We start from the raw sequence: 24,268 nt of genomic DNA on the forward strand, positions 1-24,268 counted from the left end.
TTTGCATAGCAATTAACACTATTCCTAAACAAAGAAACGCAAAACCTGGTACCATGAACTTTTAAGTTTGATATTATAAATAAATTAATGCACATTCTATTTGGATAAGTATCTATGAAATGAATTAAAAAGAATATTTAATTCCACAAGTGCCTAAAAAGGATTGATTATAAGTAAATTAAGAAAGGGAAAAAAACCACCCCCTTTTAGACTGTAGAGTATAATTAGCATATACCCATTCTGTTAGAATGATTGTTGTAATCTATGCATGTGGCCATGGCTCATTTATATGTATCATTATGTACTTGTAATTATGTATACGGCCATAGGGTATTAGAGGAACCATCCGACCCGGAGATGGATGAATGGGCCTCGCAGCTGCCGGACCCTGTTAACACGCGGGGCAGATTAACCCTGTACCGCCGCGGCTTCACACTTATTGGGCGCTGAAGCACCTCTTGGCAAAAGCCATGGAACAAGTCGCGGCCGAGATGGTGGAAATGGCGCAGGAGACGGCGGCAACGAAAAAGGAGGTGGCGAACGTGGAAGGGATGCTGCGGCAACAGAACGAGCAACTCAGGGATATCCAAGAGATGTTGACGGAGCTGGGGAAGACCAACGACAAATTCGGAAGAGGAGATGTTGCGAATTGAGAGACCTGTTATCTGTTTTCTTTTGAATTTAGAATGATACTGCTTGGGGGTTTGAATATGAATTTCTATGCCTTAGCAGTAGTAGTAAATCTAGATCTGTTAGCAGTAATGGGACAGAATAGTTTTTTTGGATAAACCTGGAGAGATAGGGCTTAATGTCCTACAAAGTTTTTTGATATTGTTCAGCATGAAAAACTTTATTGACTGTCTGATGAATTGGAGCCAACAGATCCGGTTTCCCAATTGGGCGGATTGAGATTCCTATGGTTGTACTTCTAATTTTGATGTAGATAATAGAAATGCCACAGCTTACAAAAAAAAATTATGTATACGGCCATATTTTATTTCGTTTGTGTATAATAGGCCTAGGGTTAAGGCCAACAAAGACATGCCATTGTTTTGTGGGCCCATAATCCCCTCCTAAATGTTAGCTTTAGGGGTTACTACAAAAGTGTTTACACCATTCTCAAGGGTGCTTCAAGTGATGTGAGGTGTGTTGACCACTCAAGTGTCAACTACCTCATGAACAGAGTGCAGTTCAGAGCAGTCATAAAAAATTTCAAATTTCATCATCATCTACAGCTTCTTGTCTTCAATTGTAATCCAAATTCTATTGCCCTGTGGGCCATTATGTAAATATGATTCTAGTATGTTTATGAAGCCATGTAAAACATCTAGGTAGCCTAAAATTTTTTCTAGAGAGTTTCACTCTAGGGAGTTTTTTTTATCAACTAATTATTTTTGTTTTTCAACACTTAATAATTAGTAGAGTTTTTCTCCGAAACATACCCCAAAGCTAGAGCAGGACTCGATGGTGAAGTTTTAGGTGAGTCTTAGTGTTTAGAGTCTATGTAAATATCATATTAGATCATGTCTTAAGTCTTGCAGAATTTGGTTGTGCATAAAGGTCATATTTTAATTGTCAAAATTCCCCTTCCGAGTGGGATTTCTATGTAATATTTCATGTAAAGATGTAAAACCTGTTGTCTATAGAAGTTATAGGGGGTATGGGTACTTAAATTTACACCTCAACTCCTAAAATTTCTATCTAGACACTCTTTGAGGGTGGAAAATTATGTTTAAATACCTATAGAGTCATTATTTTGATTTTCCGATAAAAATTGGCAAAATAATTAGCCGGAAATTGGTCAAAAAATTAAAATGAGAGAAAATAAAAGTATCTCCAAGTGGAAAAATAATTAAAAATTGATGAGGAATTTCCCAAAGAGGAATCAACTCAAGAAATGAGAAAAGTCTCATTTCCAAGGCAGAAAAGTCCCACAAGAAATTTGTTGGGCCAAAAGAAAAATGTTTTTTTCAAGGAATTCAACTTTTTTGGTCCAGGTGGTTATTCTTGAATGAGAGAAATTCGAGGAAAACATTTTTGAAGATATTCTAGTGGTCCAAAACCACTCTAAAGTTAAAGAATGGTCCATACAGCTCATCCATCAAGGCAAACGAATTTTTCCTCTAGATCTGTGCAGCAGCATCAAAGCTTCGAATTTTTTGAGGATCAAACCACAAATCAAGTCAAGACTAGCTATTTTTTCCACTTGGAGGGTTCTAGCTCTCTCGTTTTCTATATAAGGAAGCTCTAAGCTCCTCATTTGTAACATGAAAAATCTTGAGCTCCTGGCTAAGTGAAGCTCTACTACTTTTGTAATATTTTTTCTAAGCAATAAAATAAAGCCTTTTGGGAACAAAGCTATGGTATTATTCTTCAGTTATATGGTAATATCTTTCTGATCTATTGTGCTTCATATTTTACTAGTGCTATATTTTGTTATTTCCATTAGCTCTTGAAGATTCATTGGTGTATAGTTATCTTACATCATTGTTTAGATTTGGAGAAACACTTTAGATAGAGTAGATCCACTGGTTTTCGGCTAAACCCTTAGACTCCTCTTTCATTGTGCTATTCAAATCTTTGTGGATCTAACAAATATTTTTTTCAAATGTGTAGAAATTAATTGTGTTGATCAGATCTTGAATACTCGGCGGCATTCTCTGTTGAATTAACCAACTATTCAAGACATTGAAGCTGAAGAACCCATAGTGGGATCATCTAAAGACTTATCATTCGAAATAAGAAGGGTTTTTCTTACCACTTGCTCTAGATCAAAATTTATATATCTTTGAATCTCTCTCTCAAAAAAAAATAGAGTTATTATTCAATAATCTGCTATTTAAAGAGCTAATCAGCTAATCAAGGGGCATAGGCGTCCTCATACCCTTTAGATTAGTCTTGTAATTTTAATTTTGTAAATAATTTGTAAATATTTTTCTAACCCTTGTATCTATATAAATCTTGTATATATTTGTGGCGTTTTTGTTGAATTCCTTCACGGATCGAAGAGAAATATTGGAGTCTGGCTTGGATCTATTTGTAAATAATTTTTGCAGGTTGATGCCATGGAATTCAAAGGAAAATAGCGATTTTTTTTAATCCATAATCTCCTCCTAGCCTAGACGACTAGGGTCTTAAGTGAAACGAAATCTTTTTGAGGTCCTCTTCAAAGAGTAAACCCTCTCCTTGAGGCCGCAAAGGTTTGGGGGCCTCTTTTGCATTTAGATCGAATTTTCTTAAAGGGTTTCCACTCATAAATTTTTTGCAAAAATTCTCTTAAAGGTTTCGACTTGGGGTTTGTTGTTTTGTAGTCCAAAACTTTTTATTTGTAAGGTCACTAGCCTTGGAAAGCTCATATCATCGTCTAGCAAAGGTTTGATCAAATTTTTATGGCTCATTTAAATTTTTCTAAGGGGCCACATGTATTTTCCATCAAATTTGCTAGGCCACAAATTGCCTTTAATTTTAATATACTAACCCTTATGTTTTGCAGAGATAAACAAATTTTTTGGAAGGGTTTCTCATTCATATTTTTTGGCAAAATCAAGTTTTCAGAGGCTTGTTCTAATTGCAAATTTCTTTGAAGTCGTCGCATTCATTTTAAGCCTTATTCTCCAAGTCGTGAGTCTCTAAAGGAGTCCTCTCTTACCTAGTGCGAAAGGCAAATTTGGCAGTGGCAAACTGTTTTTTTTTTTTTTTTAAGAGATTTGAAGCCTTGATCCTTAAGGAATTCACCATTACAACAACAACAACAACAAAAAATTAATAAAATTTTGAGCATTCTAGGCCTGTCCTTCACCTAGACCATGAGCATTTTAAAGACTATCATTCATCCTTGTTGATGGTCGTGAGTCTAGTGGAAGGGGCTCTTCCTTTGTAATAATAATAATAAAGATCTTGTTTCTTGAAGGAACTTGGGATCTCAATCCCATGGTATCTTGCCTCATTATTTAAAAGGGAGGGCTTTTCGCTCTTCTTCTCTCAGTCTTTAGATCTAACTTGCTAACTTGTCTCTTGCATTTCTAGTTTCAATCTTATTGCATCCTAGATCTGATATTTTAAGTTGCATTTACTAATTGGCTATTTGATCTATTGCATTTGAAATAGCTCGTCTTCGTTTCACTTGCAATTATAGATTTAAAGTAGTCTTTCTCTTCTTTGATTAGCAAACTCATTTTCCATCATCTACTTGTGCTTTCATCATATAACTCTCACTTGTTTCCATTGTCTAATATAAGTGAAGAACATCTTAAGAAGTACTTTTTACTAAAGGCATTTTGATATATTGCTCTAGCATCCAAATCTGATTGCATCTCTCATGTTTCATTGAGTAATTCTTATATGCTTCATTGGTTAAGCTAATCTAATCTAGTGTTCTAAGTGTTTATCATTATCTTGCGATTAGTATCTCTTTCTTGAATCATCTTGTTGAAATTGAGTCTCATTGAAGCATTTGCATTTGCATTTCCAGATCTAGACTTGCATCCTTAAAATTTACCTCCAAGCATAAGCTTGGTTGATAGAAAGTTAGGACAACCTTCTCCACTATTCAATTTGAGGAGTTGAACCCTTAAAAAACGATTAAAATGAGTGACCTTGCAATTCTCTTGTGGCCATGTCCCTTGTAGGAACAAAGGCACTTGGGTTGCTAGAAGCCCTAGGTAGGTATCGTTAATGAGGCCTTAACCTCCTTCCCTAGCACTTCTCCCAACAACCTTGTGTGAAAATTCCTAAACCCGAAACCCCTACTGCAGCAACCTGATGTTATTTCTCCTACTTGTTAATCCATACAAGTTATTTACTATGTCTACGGTAAATATCGAAGTAAATACAACTGCAGCATTCACTACTTAAAATAATATGACAAAACACGAAACAACAAGAAAAAGATACAACACAATGACAGTTATTTTTGGACAAATGTCCCCAGAAAAACCCAATGCACGAAAATCGGTGTAGCAGCTTTGAGGGTTTTATTATTATGCAATAGTAAATTTAAGTACAACTCATTGGAAGCCCAACTAGCTATCCAATACAGAGAGAAACTGGACAAAACAATTAGTGAGATGATCTCACCCTGTCACTGGAAGAATCTGACCCTGATTTCGCTGGAAGGAGGCTCTGTGTCCGTTCTGCGTCAGCCTCTACGCAGATCTACGTCAACCCTACGCAGTCTCTGCGTAACCTCAGCTGGGGACTGCACTTCTCTTCCTACGAATCCTCTACTGCCCAAAAACTTTGATTTCCAGCCTCCCGATCTCACACCCTGGCTCTCAGCTTCTGAAACTCGATTTCCTCAGCAAGATTTCGATCTTCCTCTAGGCTTTGCGCTGCCACTGCATCAACTTTGTGTCGACCAGCATCAGCCTCTCTTTGGACGTCATTCTGCCCTCTCTTCCTTGTACTCTCCAACCCAAGAAAACTTCCCTCTTCCGTATACTATCTCTATCCCTCACTTCAAAAGATCACTAACGAAAATTGTTGATTTGGGGTAGCATCGGATGTGCTCTAGCCATGAAAATTGGTGGAGAGGCTAAAGCACATGAGATCTCCAAGACCCAGAAATGGTTTGGACAAGTTGTACCCGGTTTGGGAAATATTAAAATAATTAATATTTTTAATGGAGTTCCTAAGTCTAAACTTGGGAAAAATAAAATATTAATGGGTATTAATATAAAACTAGGTTAGAAGGCTCCAAAAGTCATGGATCAAGCCAAATCTAATCTTAGCCGTTGATTAGAGATTTAATCTCGGTCGTTGAAGGACCAACGGAAAAAGTATAAGAAGAGGCTTGACGGTCAGTTGGAGAACACACCAGAGTGATCAGCGATTCATTTTGCTAGAGCGGGGTTGCTATGCAAAGTTGAATTAGTGATCAGCAGCAAGGGGCAGTGAGTACAAGGCAGAGAGGCAGAGACAATACTGAGAGACCAACACAAAAGCAGGGAGAGTGAAAGAAGTAGCCAGTTCAAGCAACAAAAAGCCCAATAGAGACAGCGCAGAGGCCAGAGGGACTGTGTCATCCACGCAGAAGCTGCTGGAGTGACGCAGAGGGTCGTAGAGGCTGCGCAGTGCCTCAAAGAGCTGATGCAAAGGGTCATGGGGCTGACACAGGTCAGCAGAAAGCTGATGCAGATGCCAAAGGGGCCAACGTTGAGCTTCAGTCGTGCCGGAGAGGGTTTCGTGGGACAGGTTTTCTAAATACCTGTTTTCGAATATAAAGGTATTGTTGCCGTGTATTTTTCTCTGTTGGGTGAGCCGATTAGGCACCCAGTTGTACTCAAGAAAGATTTCATAATAATATAACCCTCAGAATAGTTGCACCGATTTTCCCACATTGGGTTTTTCCGGGGACATTTGTCCAAAAATAACGATGTCACTTGTGTGCTTGTTTTCTTTCAGTTGATGATCTGTAGATGTTGTGACTGTATTGTGTTTATTTCGGTATTTAAATGTTTTAAATAACTTGTTCAAAATTTACAAGTAGAAGAAATAAACCAACATAATACAGATTAATTTTCTAACAGATAGACTTAGAAAATTCAACATGGTATCAAAGGGTGGTTGCAGATCACAGGAGAACTAAAGGCATCAGCTGAGCAGAGCATTTTCAGCAAAATCAGCTGTCCCGAGTGACAGTAGCTGATCCTTGCAGAAGCGACAAAGGAAGGATTGATGCAGAGAGACTACGTCATCAGTCTGGGCCAGAGAGAGCTCACACAGAGGCCAAGAGTGCTGACGCAGTTGGCTGAGGGAGCTGTTTTTCCGGTGCCGGGATTGAGCAGAGCCAAGAAGCTTAATCCTTCAATTGCTTAGATGAAGGAAGCTATGGGCAGTTTTGAAGGAGAAAAGCTAGTGGGGTACCTAATAGGGCAATACCAGTACCTAACAGGGCAAGACCAAGGTAGAGGAAGTTGATGTCAAGGCGGATTTCTAGCCAAGGAATCTGGATCAGTCTTGCAGTTGCACAGACGATTGGATACAGGCAACTTGATAGTTGGCAAAAGGATTTCCAGGAGGGAAATCGGGACTCAGAGGGAGTCTAGAAGAGAACTTCCAGACAAGAAGTAGAGAGACTCAGCAGGAGTCGAACCGAGAACTTCCAGGTGGGAAGTAGAGAGACTCAGAGGAGTCGACAGAAAAGAGCAGAGAGATGGTCGTGAATGGGCTGAGAGATCAGGATAGGTTGGACGGAGCATCCAACTTTGTGGTCTGGAAGGCTAGGATCTTGTCCATTCTAGACAGACATCGTATCAAGGGCTTCGCCTTGAGAGTAATGGCTATCCCAATTGACCCGGTAGCTAATGAAAGGTATGAGGAGGCAATGGCTAAGGAAAAGTGCATCATCCTTGATGGGGTCAAGGATCATGTGGTCCCACATATTGCCGAGAAGGAAACGGCAAAGGAGATGTGGGACACTTTGAAGACATTGTACTAGCATACTTCCGTGCAGAGGAAGATGCTCCTAGAGAATCAGCTAAGGTCATACCAGATGTAGAAGGGAGAGCAAATAGATGTCTTCCTCAATCGGTTGAAGGAGATCCGTGACCAACTGACTTCCATAGGGGCCACGCCAGATCAAGAATTGATGGGGAGGACCACACCTAATGCAGTCTCCAAGGATTGGAGACATTTGTCCAGAGCATACTGGGCAGGGCAAGTCTTCCAGATTGGAAAGAAATCTGGGCGGCTCTTCGTCAAGAAGAGATTAGACGACTAACCAAGACGGGGAGTAGCAACAAAGGGATCAGGATCAAGAAGGAAGAGGAAGAGGATGCAGCTCTAGCATCTGTGGGAAAGCAGGAGAAGAGGAAGAAGAAGGACCACTCCAAGGTCAAGTGCTTCCATTGTGGGGAACTCGATCACTATGCGAACCACTGTCCGAGGAAGAAAAGTAAGGGAGAGGCTTCTGACTTGAAAGCAGCGCCAGCGAAGGTGAAGAAAGAAGTTAAGGAGGATGAGGATTATGCCATGAGTGCTCATGTGCCACTTGAGAAGAAGTGGGGAGACATTGAGCTGTAGTCAAGAGGACTACAAATAATGAGGGGCAGGATCCTTGAGGTACCCAACCTCTTGGATTATACCTAGCTACAGGAGCCCCGCAAAGGAGTAGCAAGATTGGCAGATGTCGGTAGAGATGGATGTGGATGAAGCGACAGAGAGTGCTACAGTGCAGGAGTCCCCAGGCAACACGAGGCTAGCAAGCTGCAACAGTGCGAGAGACATAGGAGTGTTGAACGATGCAGGATGGCACAGAGAGGTGTGCAAAAGTGCAAGATGCAGGGAGTTGTTGCAATAGCGCAGAGGTCAATAGAGGGAGCACTTGTTAGCGACAGAGAGAGCTTCAGCATCAGGAGTGTTTCTAGCCTGACAGGGATGTCAGAAGTTGGGTGGATCAGTTACTTACTTCTCAGTAACTGAGTTGCAGTGCAGTAGCAATATGCAATAGCACGATGCAGCATGATGAGAGGGGATGCAGTGCAAATGCAATCTTGGGAGGATGGACAAGCAGCAACACGGATGCGAAGGGAGCTGTCGTACGAATGCAACAGTGACAGTGGCAGGTCCATGGGCAGCAGTACAGGATGCAGCAGTGCAGAGGATGTTGGGCAGGGAGGCCTAGCATCAGCACAGGTACCAATGCCATATAATCAGAGTGATGCTCAGTGTGGAGTATTACTAGAGCACAGTCCTCGCTAAGAGGGAGTGTTGATTTGGGGTAGCATTGGATGTGCTCTAGCCATAAAAATTGGTGGAGAGGCTAAAGCACATGAGATCTCCAAGACCCAAAAATGGTTTGGACAGATTGTACCCAATTTGGGAGAAATTAAAATAATTAATATTTTTAATGGAGTTCCTAAGTCTAAACTTAGGAAAAATAAAATATTAATGGGTATTAATATAAAACTAGGTTAGAAGGTTCCAAAAGTCATGGATCAAGCCAAATCTAATCTTAGCCGTTGATTACAAATTTAATCTCAGTCATTGAAGGACTGACGGGAAAAGTATATGAAGAAGCTTGAGGGTCAGTTGAAGAACACACCAAAGTGATCAGTGATTCATTTTGCTAGAGCAAGGTTGTTAAGCAAAGTTGAATCAGTGATCAGCAGCAAGGGGTAGTGAGTACTGGGCAGAGAGGCAGAGACAGTACTGAGAGACCAGCGTAGAAGCAGGGAGAGCGAGAGCAATAGTCAGTTCAGGCCACGCAGAGCCCAGCAGAGATAGCGCAGATGCCAAAGGGACTGCGTCATCCACACAGAGGTTGTTGGAGTGACGCAGAGGATCCCAAAGGCTACGCAGTGCCTTAGAGGGCTGACGTAGAGGGTCCTGGGCCTGACGCAAGTCAGCAGGAGGCTACGCAGAAGGCCAAAAGGGCCAGCGTTGAGCTTCAGTTGTGCCAAAGAGGGTTTCGTGGGACAGGCTTTTTGAATACCTGTTTCCGAATATAGAGGTATTGTTGCCGTGTATTTTTCTTTGTCGAGTGAGCCAGTTAGGCACCCAGTTGTACTCAAGAAAGACTGCATAATAATATAACCCTCAGACTAGTTGCACCGGTTTTCCTACATTGGGTTTTTCCGAGGATATTTATCCAAAAATAATGGTGTCACTTGTGTTCTTGTTTTCTTTCATTTGATGATCTGTAGATGTTGTGACTGTATTGTGTTTATTTTGATATTTAAATGTTTCAAATAACTTGTTTAGAATTTATAAGTAGAAGAAATAAACCAGCAGAATACAGATTAATTTTCTAACGGATAGACTTAGAAAATTCAACAAAAATATCTCCGGCAGTTGCTCTGCTTCAGAAAATCAGACTTTTGATCTCTCTCTGCGTGTTTTCTCCAAGTGCCCATCAAGCCTTCTCTTATAATCCTCTTGTTGATCAATCAACGGCCCGGATTAGATTCTAATCAATGGGGAAGATCATTTATGCTTGATCCTCGTCTTCTTCTAGAAGTTACACCCACATTTAGATTAATACCCATTAATTATTTTAATTTCCTAAGTTTAGACTAGGGTCCCATTAAAAATAATTAATTATTTTAATAAAACTGTCTCCAATTGGAATTTCCCAAAACGATTTCTGGGTATTGAAGAATGCATGTGTCTAAGCCTCCCTGCAAAATTTGAGACTTAGAGCACATCCGATGCTACCAGAAATCAACAATCCCTCTTAGAGAGGAATGTGCTCTAGCAATGCAACCTGTTGAAGCATCACTTTGTTCTGTAACATCTCCTTCTGGGTTGTTGATGTCTGATCCACCAACTTCTGCGCAAATGATATAGTTGTACCGTTGTTGACTCTACCACTGTCAACACTGTATCCGTACTGCAACTCCCTCTTAATTCTGCATCCGTGCTGCTGCTGGCACTGCCACTGCCAACTGCATCTACAGTGCACTGCAACCTTCTCCAATTGCCACTGCTACTACATCAACAACGGAAAATCATCCCAAATTACTGAACAAGTGTTCAATATGATGCATCTTGTTGCTGGAGTCTAACTGCTGCTAGTGTCTACGTTGTACCTATGAAGCCTCTGCGTTGTTGTTGACTCTACACTACTGCCAACTCTACTCTGCACTGCTCAGTCTTTGGCGCTTCTAGCCTCTGTGACTGTCACTTTGGCGCTTCTAGCCTCTGTGACTGTCACTTTGGCACTCCTCTGCACCAACTGACACTGGTCCATCCTACTACTACTAATCTGGGCTCCCATAGCAAGGTATTGATCCGAGAGGTGGACTCTTCAAGGATATTGCCCATCTGCAGTTCTTTCGAACTATAGTACTAGATCACCCCAGCTATCCCCTGGAGGTACCTGGGCAATCATGGCAAAATATGATACTCATATTGCGATTGCTACTACTCTGCTAATGCTTCTGCACTACTGCTGCAACTCCTGCAATAATGAGTCTAATATCCTCAGATCCTGAAGTACTAGCTTCCATAGAGTTGCTCCCTTGAGTCTCGATCTCCCTATGGGAAATCTCTCTGCTCCCTCCTGGAAACTTGCACAGTCCTCCTACACTGGAAACTGGACTGTGAAGCTCTGCGCTGGGAATCTCCTGGCTGGAACTGCACCTGCATACTGCAACTGGGCAATTCACACTACCAGTTCCAGAAACTGACTGCAACTAGCTATGCAACTGTCATTTGAATAACTAGTTGCGTCTGCTGACAGTGTGATCCTCCTACTACTGATTTTGTTGGGCTCTCGTAGTAGGGATACTGATCTATGTGAAAACTCTGGAGCAACTGGATCTAATTTGTTGCTCTTCCATAGATCATGTCCATCTGTGGCCATCTTTGCCAACGAAAGTGTCTAACTACTTCCTCTCTCCTCTGCGCAGCACTGGGCTGGCCTACGCACTCCCTACTGAAGTTAGTAGATCTGTTGGTCCCTGTTGCTACTCAGCTAAATGAGAAATCAGACTTCTTGGTTGGAAGTCTTCTGAGGAATAACTCCCTCAACTGTGTCTCTCTCTTCCCTCTGACGTCTTTCTGCCCACAACAACTCACTGCAGAAAACTGCGTCCCACCAGAAAAACCCTCTTCCCTGAAACATCTGCTGCGTTGCTCCTTTTTCCGCTGACAGTTTTCGATCTGGAAATCTTACCTCTCTGTCAACTCACTCAGAGCGAGACCTCCTTTGAAAATCTAGCCCTCCTGGCCTAAACTGCGCAAACCATTTAGGGATTCGAATTGTTGCCTCTGTAGGAATTTTGAATTCCCTTCTTCCTTCAGCGTTGGGTCTTTCGGCTCTGTTCTTCTTGCCTCACTTGCAGCTCTGATACCATGTGAAAAATCCTAAACCCAGAATCCCTACTGCAGTAACCTATGTTACTTCTCCTACTTGTTAATCCATAAAAGTTATTTACTGTGTTCTACGGTAAATATCGAAGTAAATACAACTGCAACATTCACTATTTAAAATAATACGCCGAAACAAGAAACTAAACAAGAAAAAGATACAACACAATGACAGTTATTTTTGGACAAATGTCCCCGGAAAAACCCAATGCGGGAAAACTGGTGCAACAACTCTAAGGGTTTTATTATTATGTAGTAGTAAATCTGAGTACAATTCATTGGAAGCCCAACTGGCTATTTGACACAGAGAGAAACTGGACAAAACAATTAGTGAGATGATCTCACCCTATCACTGGAAGAATCTGACGTTGATTTCGCTAGAAGGAGGTTCTGCATCCCTTCTGCGTCAGCCTCTACGCAGATCTACATGAACCCTATGCAAACTCTGCGTCACCTAAGCTGGGGACTGCGCTGCTCTTCCTCCGGATCCTCTGCTGATCAGAAACTTCGATTTCCAAACTCCCAGTCTCACACCCCAACTCTCAACTTCTGAAACTCGATTTCCTCAGTAGGAATTTGATCTTCCTTTAGGCTCTGCGTTGCCACTATGTCAGCTCTGCGTGGGCCAACGTCATCCTCTCTCTAGACATCGATTCTTCCCTCTCTGCCTTGTACTCTCTGGCCCAAGAAAACTTCCCTCTTTCAGATACCATCTCTGCTCCTCACTGCAAAAGATCACTATCGAAAATCTCTCTAGCAGTTGCTCTGCTTCAGAAAATCGAACTTTTGATCTCTCTCTGTGTGTTTTCTCCAAGTGCCCATCAAGCCTTCTTTTATAATCCTCTCATTGATCAATCAATGACCCAGATTAGATTATAATCAATGGATAAGATCATTTATGCTTGATCCTCGTCTTCTAGAGGTTACACCCACAGTTAGATTAATACCCATTAATTATTTTAATTTCCTAAGTTCAGACTTAAGCTCCCATTAAAAATAATTAATTATTTTAATAAAACTGTCTCCGAGTGGAATTTCCTAAAAACGATTTCTGGGTATTGGAGAATGCATGTGTCTAAGCCTCCATATAAAAGTTGAGACTTAGAGCACATCCGACACTACCAGAAATCAACACCTTGTTCTAAGACAAGTTTTGACAATTAAGGAGAAGGCATTCGCCATAATTCTAGGCATATAATTAAAATTAACAACTCTTGCATCACACATAGCTTAGTCTTGCATTCATCTAACATTGTCATTTTGCATTTCATTTGATTATTGCAATTGGAATTGTGAGCTAATTTAATTACTTGCAAGCTTTATTTTTTCTTCGTTGTCTCTTGAACACTATATCATTGTTAAAGCATCTTTACTTGAAGTACAATTTTCAATTTCTTGCAAGTTGTGGTGGAAATCCTATTGCTCGTATTTCTAGTTGTTGGTGATCTCTTGGTTTTTTGTACTAACACTATTTTTGCAACATTGTTTAGACTTGAAGTATCATTCCATTTTCGTAAGTGTTGTATATTTATTGAGCATTGTTTTAAGGCACTGGTCTATCTCTATTATCTTGCTATTGTCATTAAATTGAATCTATCATTGCTCACTTAATAATCACACTCGACAAATTATCTTAATTCAAGTTATATAGAGAATTAGTTGCCTTACTCTTAGATCTCCTAGAACTTGTTGTTTCAACAAGTTTTTCTTTAGTTTCATCCTTTAGGGACTACCCCCCTTAGCTTGCCTAGGGGAGAACTTAAACAAAGTGAGTAGGGAATAGGTGGCAAACCCTACTCTGAGTGTTGCACCTTAAAGACTATACCTTATGGGGTTGGAAACTTTTCCCACACTTAGGTGTACATCTTAGGCAACAACAAGGTGCATTGTGTATGGATGACCCTTGTTTGCATCGTGATGGACATACACATGGGAGGTGGCTTACTCATTGATTACTGGACCTTGTGTGGGTGCTTATATGTTATTATTCCTTGAAGCATTGGAGTCCTAAACAATATTTGTGGCTTCATGTAGTGTAGGAATTTACAGGGTAAGTTCCTCAGACAGAACAGCAAAGGACACCGCTCACAAACAGATCGCGGATCAATACACCAGTACTTTTGACGTGGTTAAAACCCTCAAAGAGGGAAACAGTCCATGGCCTGAGCCAACGCGGCCACTTCAGGCAATTTATTAATAAAAGAATGAAAATTTACATAAGCTGAACGGTTAACCTACAAATGACCCTCCATGCTCTTTAAATAGAGATCATGGACCAATCGGGTATTAATCCACGGATCAAGTGTTGATAATACCGAGGAGAGAATGAACCGTCGGATCACTACATATCGTGACCGTCGGATTGTAAGTTACAAAATGTACATAGTAAAGAAACACACTTTACCTAACTCTATACTAGACCAAGTTATACTTAACTATTTCCTATGTGTCGGAATATCCTAACATCCCCCTTAAGAACAACTTGGGATAGGATTGAAGGATTTACAAATATGACACAATAGGAGAAGGAAGGAGGCACTAGAGCCTATCCCCCCTTAGTGACAACTTCCTGAACTCCAACCATAAATCGAAGTTTAGTGAACTTCACCTCTGCGAGAGCCTTTGTAAAGATGTCTGCAACTTGATCATCTGTTGAACAATATTGCACTTCAAGAACATGGTCGTGGATGAGCTTTCTGATGAAGTGCATGTGCAGTTCAATGTGTTTGTTGCGCTGATGTTGGAGTGGATCTTTGCATAGTTGAATGGCACTTTGATTATCACACCAAAGTGTAGTCGGATGCTACTGCTGAAAGCCAAACTCTGACAGGATCTAACGAAGCCACAAGGCTTCCTTACTAGCTTCTATGGCACCACGATACTCTGCTTCTGCTGAAGAAAGAGAAATGGCACCTTGTTTCTTGCAAGCCCATGTAATAGGTCCTGAACCAAGAGTGAACACATAACCTGCAGTAGACTTCCGATCATCAGGGTCACCAGCCCAATCGGAATCAGTGAAACCAACCAATAGAGGAGATGCTTCGGCACTGTAATGAATCCCAAACTGAACTGTACCTCGAACATAACGAAGTATTCTTTTAGCTGCTTTCCAATGACTTTCACGTGGGTTTTGCATAAACCGAGCAACAAGGCCAACAACAAAGGAAAGGTCAGGACGAGTATGGGTTAGATACAAAATTTTTCCTACAAGTTGATGGTATAAGGTAGCATCAACTTCAAGGGAAGTACAAGTGACTGAAAGTTTGACTCCAGACTGAAAGGGAGAAGGTGCTGGCTTACAGTCTTCCATGTGAAAATGGCGTAAAATATCACAGGCATACTTGGACTGGGAAAGGGAAATACCTTCCTTGGATTGCAAGACTTGAAGACCAAGAAAATAATGTAAGTGTCCTATGTCTGTCATTTCAAACTTCCTTTTAAGGCTAGTAATCACATGGTTTATAAGGTTGGGATCACTACCAGTCAGGATAAGATCATCAACATAAAGAACAAGAATGATAAGAGACTTGCCCACTTTCTTGGTGTAGACAGTATTGTCAGAATGACACCTAGAAAAGCCATTTTCTAAAAGAAAGTTATCCATTTTGGCATACCAAGCTCGAGGAGCTTGCTTGAGACCATAAAGGGATTTCTTAAGCCGACATACAACGCTGGAGTCTGTTTGTATAAAGCCAATAGGTTGTTCCATATAGATTTCTTCATGCAAGTCCCCATGCAAAAAGGCGGATTTAACATCCAACTGATGGAATTTCCATTTGAAAGAGGCAGCAAGGGAAAGAACAAGGCAAATAGAGTTCATTTTGGCAACAGGGGAGAAGGTTTCAGTGTAGTCAATGCCTTCAACTTGTGAAAAACCCTTAGCAACAAGATGAGCTTTATGTTTATCAACTTTCCCATCTGGTCCATACTTGGTTCTGTAAACCCATTTGCATCTAACAAGTTTTCATCCCTTTGGTAGAGGAACAAGATCCCATGTATCATTTGCCAACAATGAATGATATTCTTCATTCATAGTTGCTTCCCAATCTGGATGGCCTGAAGCTTCTGCAAAGGTGTCAAGATCATAATTCACTGAAGCTTGAGCCAGTAAAGAAGAGGCTCTATCAAACTGAGAACGTGTACGTCGTTGATCTGTAGGATCACCGACAAGATCACCTGCTGCATCCCTAGTAGCACGGACCCATTTTGGAAGCTGAGGAGCGGAAGGAGGATCCTGAGAAGGTGGGGGAGGATTTTCATCCTCGCTTTCATCATCTGAAGAAGAAATATTTTCAAAAGTAGAAGAGATAGGGAGAGGTGGCACATCCGCCGAACTAGGCTCGTAGGCCGATATATTTTCAGCAAACTTTACATCTCTTCTAATGATAACATTTTTGGACTTAAGTGGAATAAGTCTATATCCTTTGACATCTTCAAAATATCCAACAAAAATACATTTTTCACTCTTAGGTTCTAAAGCTTTATGTTTCTCATCTGGAATATGGGCCCATGCTTCACTTCCAAAAACACGAAAGTGACTTACATTTGGTTTGATTGAGCTCCATGCTTCTTCTGGAGTGATATTCTTTAAAACCTTAGTAGGAGTGCGATTTATTATGTAATTTGCACAGTTAATTGCTTCTGCCCAATAATTAAGACTAAGTCCTTTAGATTGAAGCATACAATTAGCCATTTCCTTTAAGGTGCGATTCTTCCTTTCAGCTACACCATTTTGTTGTGGAGTATATGGAACAGTATGTTGCATTTGAATTCCATTCTCAGTGCAAAAGTTGATGAATTTGTTGTTAACATATTCTCCGCCATTATCAGATCTTAGCTTAAGAATTTGATGTCCAGATTGTTTTTCAACAAAGGCCTTAAAGGCCAAGAACATGTTAAATACTTCACTCTTGAGTTTTAAGAAGTATACCCAAGTGCGTCTGGAGAAATCATCAATGAAAGTTAAGAAATACTTGTAGCCAGAGAATGAAACAACTGGGAGTGGACCACATAAATCACTATTCACGAGCTGTAAAGGGGCTGAGGCGTGCCAAGAGGCACGTTTTTCAAAATTGTCCCGATGATGTTTTCCGAGTACACATCCGGAACAAACACCATCTCTGCAAGATACCATTGGAAGACCTGTCACCATATTTTCTTTACATAGATTCTGAAGAGAGCGATAGTTTAAGTGACCAAATCGCTCATGCCAAAGTTTGCTCACTTCATCATTATGAGCAACAAATACTGAGGGAAGATTTGATGACCCAAAGTTGTGAAACTTATACAACCTTGTAGAATCATCAGCAATGCCAGTAGCTAAAATCTGTCTAGGATCTCTTAGGTCCTTAATTACAACATCGTGAGGTGAAAATTCAACGATTTTACCTTCACCTGAATGGGTTATCTGATATATAGATAGAAGGTTGCAAGATAAGGTTGGAACACATAATACATCATTAAACTGACCATTGTCTATATGAACAGTTCCAGTCCCTACAACACTAAGAGATCTATCATCACCAACATATATATTTTTGGTGTTACAATCATTTAAAGAAGAAAACATGGCTTTGTTTTTGGCCATGTGATAAGAAGATCCAGAATCAATGAGCCACTCATGAGAATGAGAAAAAGAAGATATATTTAGTGCATAGCCAGACCGAGATGCTTGACAACCACATGCAGAAAGTGCCATTCCTGAAGATGAAGTTGAAGTTGAAGAGTGCTCCAAATGGATGTTATGCTTCTTCATTGTTGCTTCCAAGGCTTCCATCTTCTTAAAGCATTTGGATTCTAAGTGGCCATCTCGATTACAAAAGTTGCAATGTCTATCAGTCTTCGTCCCTTTGTTTTTATTTGTCTTATCATTTTGTTGAAATGATTTTTCATTTTGAGGCTGAGATTGCTTAGGACCCTTGTTTGGTTTAGGACCATTCCTTTTAGGATACAACTTCTTAGGATTCTTTGGATTTGGTTGCTACTGGGCGGCTAACGCTTTCTTAGAAGAGTTTCCAAGATTAAGAAGACCAAGGTGTAAGAGTTTTTCTTGTTATCTTATTAAAAAATCACAAAAAGAATCAAAGGAAGGGGACTTGTAGTCTTGTCCTTGAGAAATGAAGGCTTCTCTTGTAGAATGGAAGGTGGAAACAAACACAGAGTAGGCTGGTCCCAACTTAGTAAGAATGGAATAGATAAGGTTACTATCTTCTTTCTTAACCTTAACACCTTCCAAGAGAAGTCTAAGGGTCTTGAACTTGGACAAAAAATCTTCAATGCAAGAAAAATTATTGGGGTCCAATGTAAGCAACTCATTTTCAAGTTGATGGGCTCTAAGTTCATTTTTTATTCCAAAAACTTTAGTTATCTGTTTCAATGCTTCATCAGGAGTATCAAGTTCTGCAATATGGAATCTAAGATCTGGAGAAATAGACATCCCTATCAACCCACATGTTTGATCTTGCCTATTTTCCCATTTAGCTGTCTTATCCTCATCTTTCGGTTTGGTTTCTTGGCTTGTGGCTATTCTGTAGAGACCTTTACTTCTAAGTAAATCCACAATATAGGACCACCATTGGAAGTAGTTGGTGCTGTCAAAAATAACTTGGCATGGACTTTCCATTTTAACATAAACTGAAGCTATAGATGCTGAAACTAAGTGTTCCAATGGAAATTAGGCTGTTTCAAAAAAAACGGTTCTGAAAAAACGGTTCTAAAAACGGCTTCCGGATGAAGAAGTTATGGCTTTTTGAAGAAAATTTGATGAAGATGCCAACGAAGTGCGGGAATGTGCGGAAATGAAAAATCCGCCCCCAAAAAAAGGAGACTTGAACTCAAGACCTCTACTCTCATAAATTAGCTTTGGACCAAGTGAGCTATACAAAAAGTTTGAGAGAAAGAGAGGGGGGGTTGAAGTTTTGGGTTGCATGCGTGCTTTGAGAAAGCTCTTTTTCCCTACAAAACAAAAAACACAAAACCCAACACGGACATACAAAAAAAACGAACCTTGCGGCGCGAAGTTAACTTTAGCCAAAAACTAAATATTTTCCTCAATGTTTCTGATTTTCCGAGATCACACTAAGGCGTAGCGGAAAAGAGCATACGCATGAGAAAAATCCTTCCTTTTTGTTTCTGATTTGCCCAGATCGCATAGAGTCGCGGGGCAAAGAGCATACGCAGAAATGAAAGGCATAGATCCGAAAATTAAAAAAAGCTAAATAAACCGAAACCGAAATAAACAGAGAGAAAATAACTGTAAAGTGCAAATAAACACTGTATACCTCCAGATCTTAAAAATGACGTAGCTAGGGCTACCGGAAACCTTTCCGCATGAAACGGAAGGGGTTCCTCACTGGAACAGATGCTCCCAACACAATAGAGCAGTCCTCTCGGCTCGAAAGTAGTCAGAAACAGTAGATCTAGGAAACGTCAGTCGGATGCAGTTCTACCGGCTTCAGATTTGGATCACCAACGGACGCGGCCCTCAAATAGCTCTAATACCATGTAGGAATTTACAGGGTAAGTTCCTCAGACAGAACACCAACGGACACCGCTCACAAACAAATCGCAGATCAATACACCAGTACTTTTGACGTGGTTAAAACCCTCAAAGAGGGAAACAGTCCACGGCCTGAGCCAACGCGGCCACTTCAGGCAATTTATTAATAAAAGAATGAAAATTTACATAAGCTTCTCTTATGAACGGTTAACCTACAAATGACCCTCCATGCTCTTTAAATAGAGATCATGGACCAATCGGGTGTTAAGCCACGGATCAAGTGTCGATAATACCGAGGAGAGAATGAACCGTCAAATCACTACATATCGTGACCGTCGGATTGTAAGTTACAAAATGTACATAGTAAATAAACACACTTTACCACTCTATACTAGACCAAGTTATACTTAACTATTTCCTATGTGTCGGAATATCCTAACATGTAGCACACACATGGAGGTTGATCGCTTGCTCGGGAGGACACCTTGCATTAGAGGAGCAGTGTGCATTATTGAGGAGGGTGTTGGGCCATAGATGATCTGGGCACACTTGAATAGCTTGCATGGAGACTTATACTTAAGGATGCTTGGGACGAGGGATGGATCATGTAGGAGGGTAGAGCCTAAGGAGCAGATGGCTTACGAGGGTCATTGGAACATTGGAGGATTAAGGAATTGGAGCATTAAAGAGATCTTGTAGAGGATTCATGCCCTGAAGGTCTGCTTGTTGGATAACAACACCTCAGAGTTTGACACTTGTCTTTTGGAGTGGAGCACTTCACATGTGTGGGCATACTTAAGAGTTAGGTTACCTGTAGTGGACTACGTCCACTTTGTATTGGAGACCTCCCTTATTTCTCATATAAAAAGATAAAAGAGAGCCCTTTCATTTATATTCATTAACACTTTGATATGAGAGATGTGACAAGTGGAGCATTAGTCTCTCCCTCTTTTGTGTGCTCTTCCTCATGCTATCTCACTTTGTCTTGGACCACTAAGGTTCTTGGAAAATTCAATGGAAATTATAGGGTAAGGCTTTACCCTCAAGATGCAAAGGAGGTAAGTTTTGGAATACCTTAGGGAGGCAAAGATAGCATTGCTACTTGCTATGCTAGTAGATGAGGAGAAAAAAGGAGATGCCTTGTACACCTGTGAAATACGAGTGTAAGTGCCAAGGAGAATCTTTGGTGGAGAAGGTGAGGATTTTCATGGTTTTAACTTTTCCTAGTTGAGAATGGAATCCAAGTGTGAATGTGTGTGTGTGTGGGGCCCAAAATGTGGCTTTGGTGTGTGATCAACGGACAACTGTGTTAGGGTTGGAGGCACTGTCAGTCTTTATCTCAAATAATCAGACTTCATTTCCATGGCTTCTTGATATGGTGCATAAACCCATAGATTTCTTCTATTGTTCTGAGCTTTTGTCTGAAGAGTTCTTCTTCATTTTCTGTCGGTTTTTAAATTTCCTTTCTGTCTGTTTTGCAAGATTTTTGAGCTAGGCAGTGGCAGCCTTAGGAGGGATGTTTAACTCTCAAATAATATGGCGTCATTTGGAATGAAGGATGGGAAGCCTCAAACTTCTCACACTGAAAATCTATCTGCCTAGCTGAATAAGCAAAGCAGGACGGAGTTGGCTCCATCTCCAAAACGTAGTGGTGTCTTTGAAGCTGCAAATTTCCCAGTCCTTGTACTGCAGCCAGATCCACTGGCAAACCACATCAATGATTCGCTCAAATCAGCCTTAATTTATCAGATCATGAGCATTTGTATTCCAGCATATACTGTAGCAAAGTGGTTAAATCAAAAGGATCTTTTTGATTCTTCTTGAATCTTCTCAAATACTAAAGACAGGAGCATAGTTTTCCAGGGAGGTCCATGGCTGATGGGGAGAGCTGGTCTATTCATGAAGCTATGGAATCTACGCTTTGATTTGTTTCAGGAGTCTCCCTCCTCTGTCCTGGTATGCTTAAGACTTCCAAGCCTAGCCGTGGAGTACCAGCACAGCTTCGTTTTATACAGTTGGGCAACCTAGTGTGATCTTTTCTGATGCCTTCAAACATAAGTACAGAAAACATACTAACCTAGCATATGCAAGCTTGTGAATGGATCTGAACGTTAGCAAGCCACTTCCAGCTTGAATCAATTTGGAGTTAATGGATTAAACCTAGCAGCAGCATCTAGAAAAAAAAATATTCCCGTTGCGTAAACTTTCTGGAAGTAAACTGTGTGTAAGAATATTCCTTTTATTTTGCAGGATCTGGTCTAGGCTCCAGCCCAGGCAATTTGACCTGAATGTTTCCTCGTAGAGAGGAGAAAAAGGAGAATGTGGCAGCAAGCAATCTTCAAGCCAGCTGAATCCTCCCATTTAAAAGCATACTTCTTTTAAGTGGCAAGAAGTCAAGAATAAGGCTTCCAAAAAAGAGAAGAAGAAGCCAGCTCACAAGTTTAATGCAGTAAACCTGAACTAGTTTCTTGTCCATGAGGAGCCCAAGTCGGACAAAGACAAGAACAAAGCGGTCACTTGAGAAGCCGACAATGGAAGCCAACCTTAGAGGCAACACAATCTCAAGGTCCAAACTTTGATCAGCAAACCCTCTCACAAGTTAAAGCATCATTAAAACAAGCTCATGTTTCATCCTGTTACAATAAGACTTCCATGGAGCAGAATCAAAACCACCCCTCCTCAAGATCAGGATATTTAAGATAACTGTTATGCTGAAGGAAGTATTTCCAACACCCAGAGACCAAAGAAAATCTTGGAATCAAAACCTTGCTCGGCCCTCTTTCATTCAGGAATCCTCTCACAATTTAAAGCATCATTAAAACAAACTCATGCTTCATACTGATACAAGAAGACTTCAATGGAGCAGGATCAAAACAACCCCCCCTCGAGATCACTGTTATGCTGAAGGAGGTATCTCCAAAACCCAGAGACCAAAGAAAAACTTGGAATCAAAACCTTGCTTGGCCCTCTTTCATTCATTACCTCTCCAAAAGAAAACAAGAATAGAATAGAAGTTTATTAATAGTCCACAAGACCACCTGGACTATGGGGAAGAGCAGCACATATTTTATTGATTCATTTCTTCTACAAAATAACAGGAGAAAACGAAATCTGTATCAAGGGAAACATCCCATATGTGGATATTCGGAAATATTTGCGTTACTCGTCTGGATTTGACCCCCAAAGGTGGGTCATCTGCTACGGTTAGGTTGGCTTAGCAACATGTCTCCGATAAATCATTATCCTTGCCACTCTCTTTTAGACCACTTCTCTGTAGACTTAGTGGCTCAAACGCAATAGATGCGAAATTGCGAGTTGTTTCATAATTCTTTTACTTTTCATTTCATAACTGAATCGGATGTAGAGCTCTAGTCTCTGATCAACCATAGCCATTGTACATTCTATAAGAGCCTGTGACACCCTTTGTTATATATATATATGTGGAGAGGTTGAGGAGGGGAGTCGCTTCTACGGGAATTAAACAATCCCAAGGGACGTTCAGCTTCACACAATCATCGTTATAGCATCCACTCATTGGTGGGCGGATCATTCTTCCATCCAACATTGGGGCTGGCCCTAGTCTAAGCTCTAGGCTCTCTTCTGTGTAGTTCGGGTAAAAATAAATCTGTGTTATGTGATTTAACAAAAATAAAGGACTGGGTATAGTGGTTTCTTGGATTTCTGATCAAAACAGAATATGGATTATTTGGCGTGATCAACCATTCATAAAGGAATGGAAGTTCATAAGTGGGTGGTGCAGACCTCAGTAATTAGATAGCCTGTAATGATCAAGATTTGATAAGTAGGTGGTGCAGAACTCCCTCAAAAAAACAGTATATAGATTATTTATCGTGATCAACAATTCATTAAGGGATGGAATTCATAAGTGGGTGGTGCAGACTTCAGTAATTAGATAGCATGTAATGATCAAGATTTGATAAGTGGGTGGTGCAGAACTCCCTCCCAAAAAAATGTGAGAATGTGGGTGCCTGAAAGTGGAGATATATTTGAGCCCTTTGCCAACCCAACTTTTATGCTAGAAATATACACATATAACACCTTCAGAAAGAAACCTCAAACCAGTAAGATTTAAGGCAAAGCAAGTGAATATTGAACCCTATGAAGAAATTTTGCAAGGCTGGATACTAGAGACATAGATTCCCCCGATGACAAAGTCACCTGCAGGTATCACTGATCAGAAATGCTAATGAAATATACACATCAGGAAAAACCCATAGTACCTAACATGAAAGAAATCCATGTTATACCATATACATTGAAGAAAAGGGGGGCATGCATAGTTAATATATACAAAACCTGTAACTCTGAGGCCATTCTGTGGACTGGAAGGATCGCCGAGAACAATTGTCATGGGGCAAAGCATCCTCCTTCCCCCCTGTGAGCCACTCTTCATCGTCATCTTCATGGATTTGCTCGTCTTCGTGCTGCTCTTCAATGCCTTTTTCACTCTCATCACCACTATCATCAAACAAGTCGACAGTGGACCTGTCACGCTCCATTGATGAAATGGAATCCGGAGGCAATCTCTGTGAATATCCAGCTGCCGGCCTGTCTATGTATATACACAGTTATTATACTAATAGGAATTAACAGGAATAGGTAAAAAGGTGGCACGTCGAGAATATTTGAGAGGCTTCTGGCTAGCGGACATGAAACCTCTAATAATCTCTCGAGATAAGAGCCTCGCCAGAATCAATGGCTTTTTGGAAAATTTCGATTTGATTGGTTGTGAGTTCCAGCAGGTACCTGCAGAGTGGCGACAACATGTGTGTATATACGGAAAAAGTAATGAAAAATGAGTCGGTACCAACGTCAGATTGGATATGTGGAAATGTAATTAATGTGTGGTATCAACGTCATATGGGAAAAAGATCTTTCAAACGAAGCCACGTGGAAATTCTGTTATGATTTTATTAAAATTTCCTAGAAATTTTAGGA

At 40.6% G+C, this 24,268-nt stretch overlaps 1 protein-coding gene across 1 annotated transcript in view; it reads right to left on the reverse strand.

Moving 5' to 3' along the window:
* LOC149244264 (amino acid transporter AVT1A-like) overlaps positions 1–24,053 on the reverse strand; it is a 159,954-nt gene extending 135,901 nt beyond the window's left edge. Inside the window, 1 exon segment of the mRNA XM_089374777.1 lies at positions 23,627–24,053. Coding sequence (XP_089230903.1) covers positions 23,627–23,829 — 203 coding nt within the window. The 5' untranslated portion in view covers positions 23,830–24,053.
* Positions 24,054–24,268: the final 215 nt, after the last annotated feature.

Source organism: Pinus tabuliformis, chromosome 8 (assembly GCF_031772625.1).
Source record: "Pinus tabuliformis cultivar Carrire ecotype Pingquan chromosome 8, CPIR1, whole genome shotgun sequence".
In the NCBI taxonomy this organism is placed as follows: Eukaryota; Viridiplantae; Streptophyta; class Pinopsida; order Pinales; family Pinaceae; genus Pinus; species Pinus tabuliformis.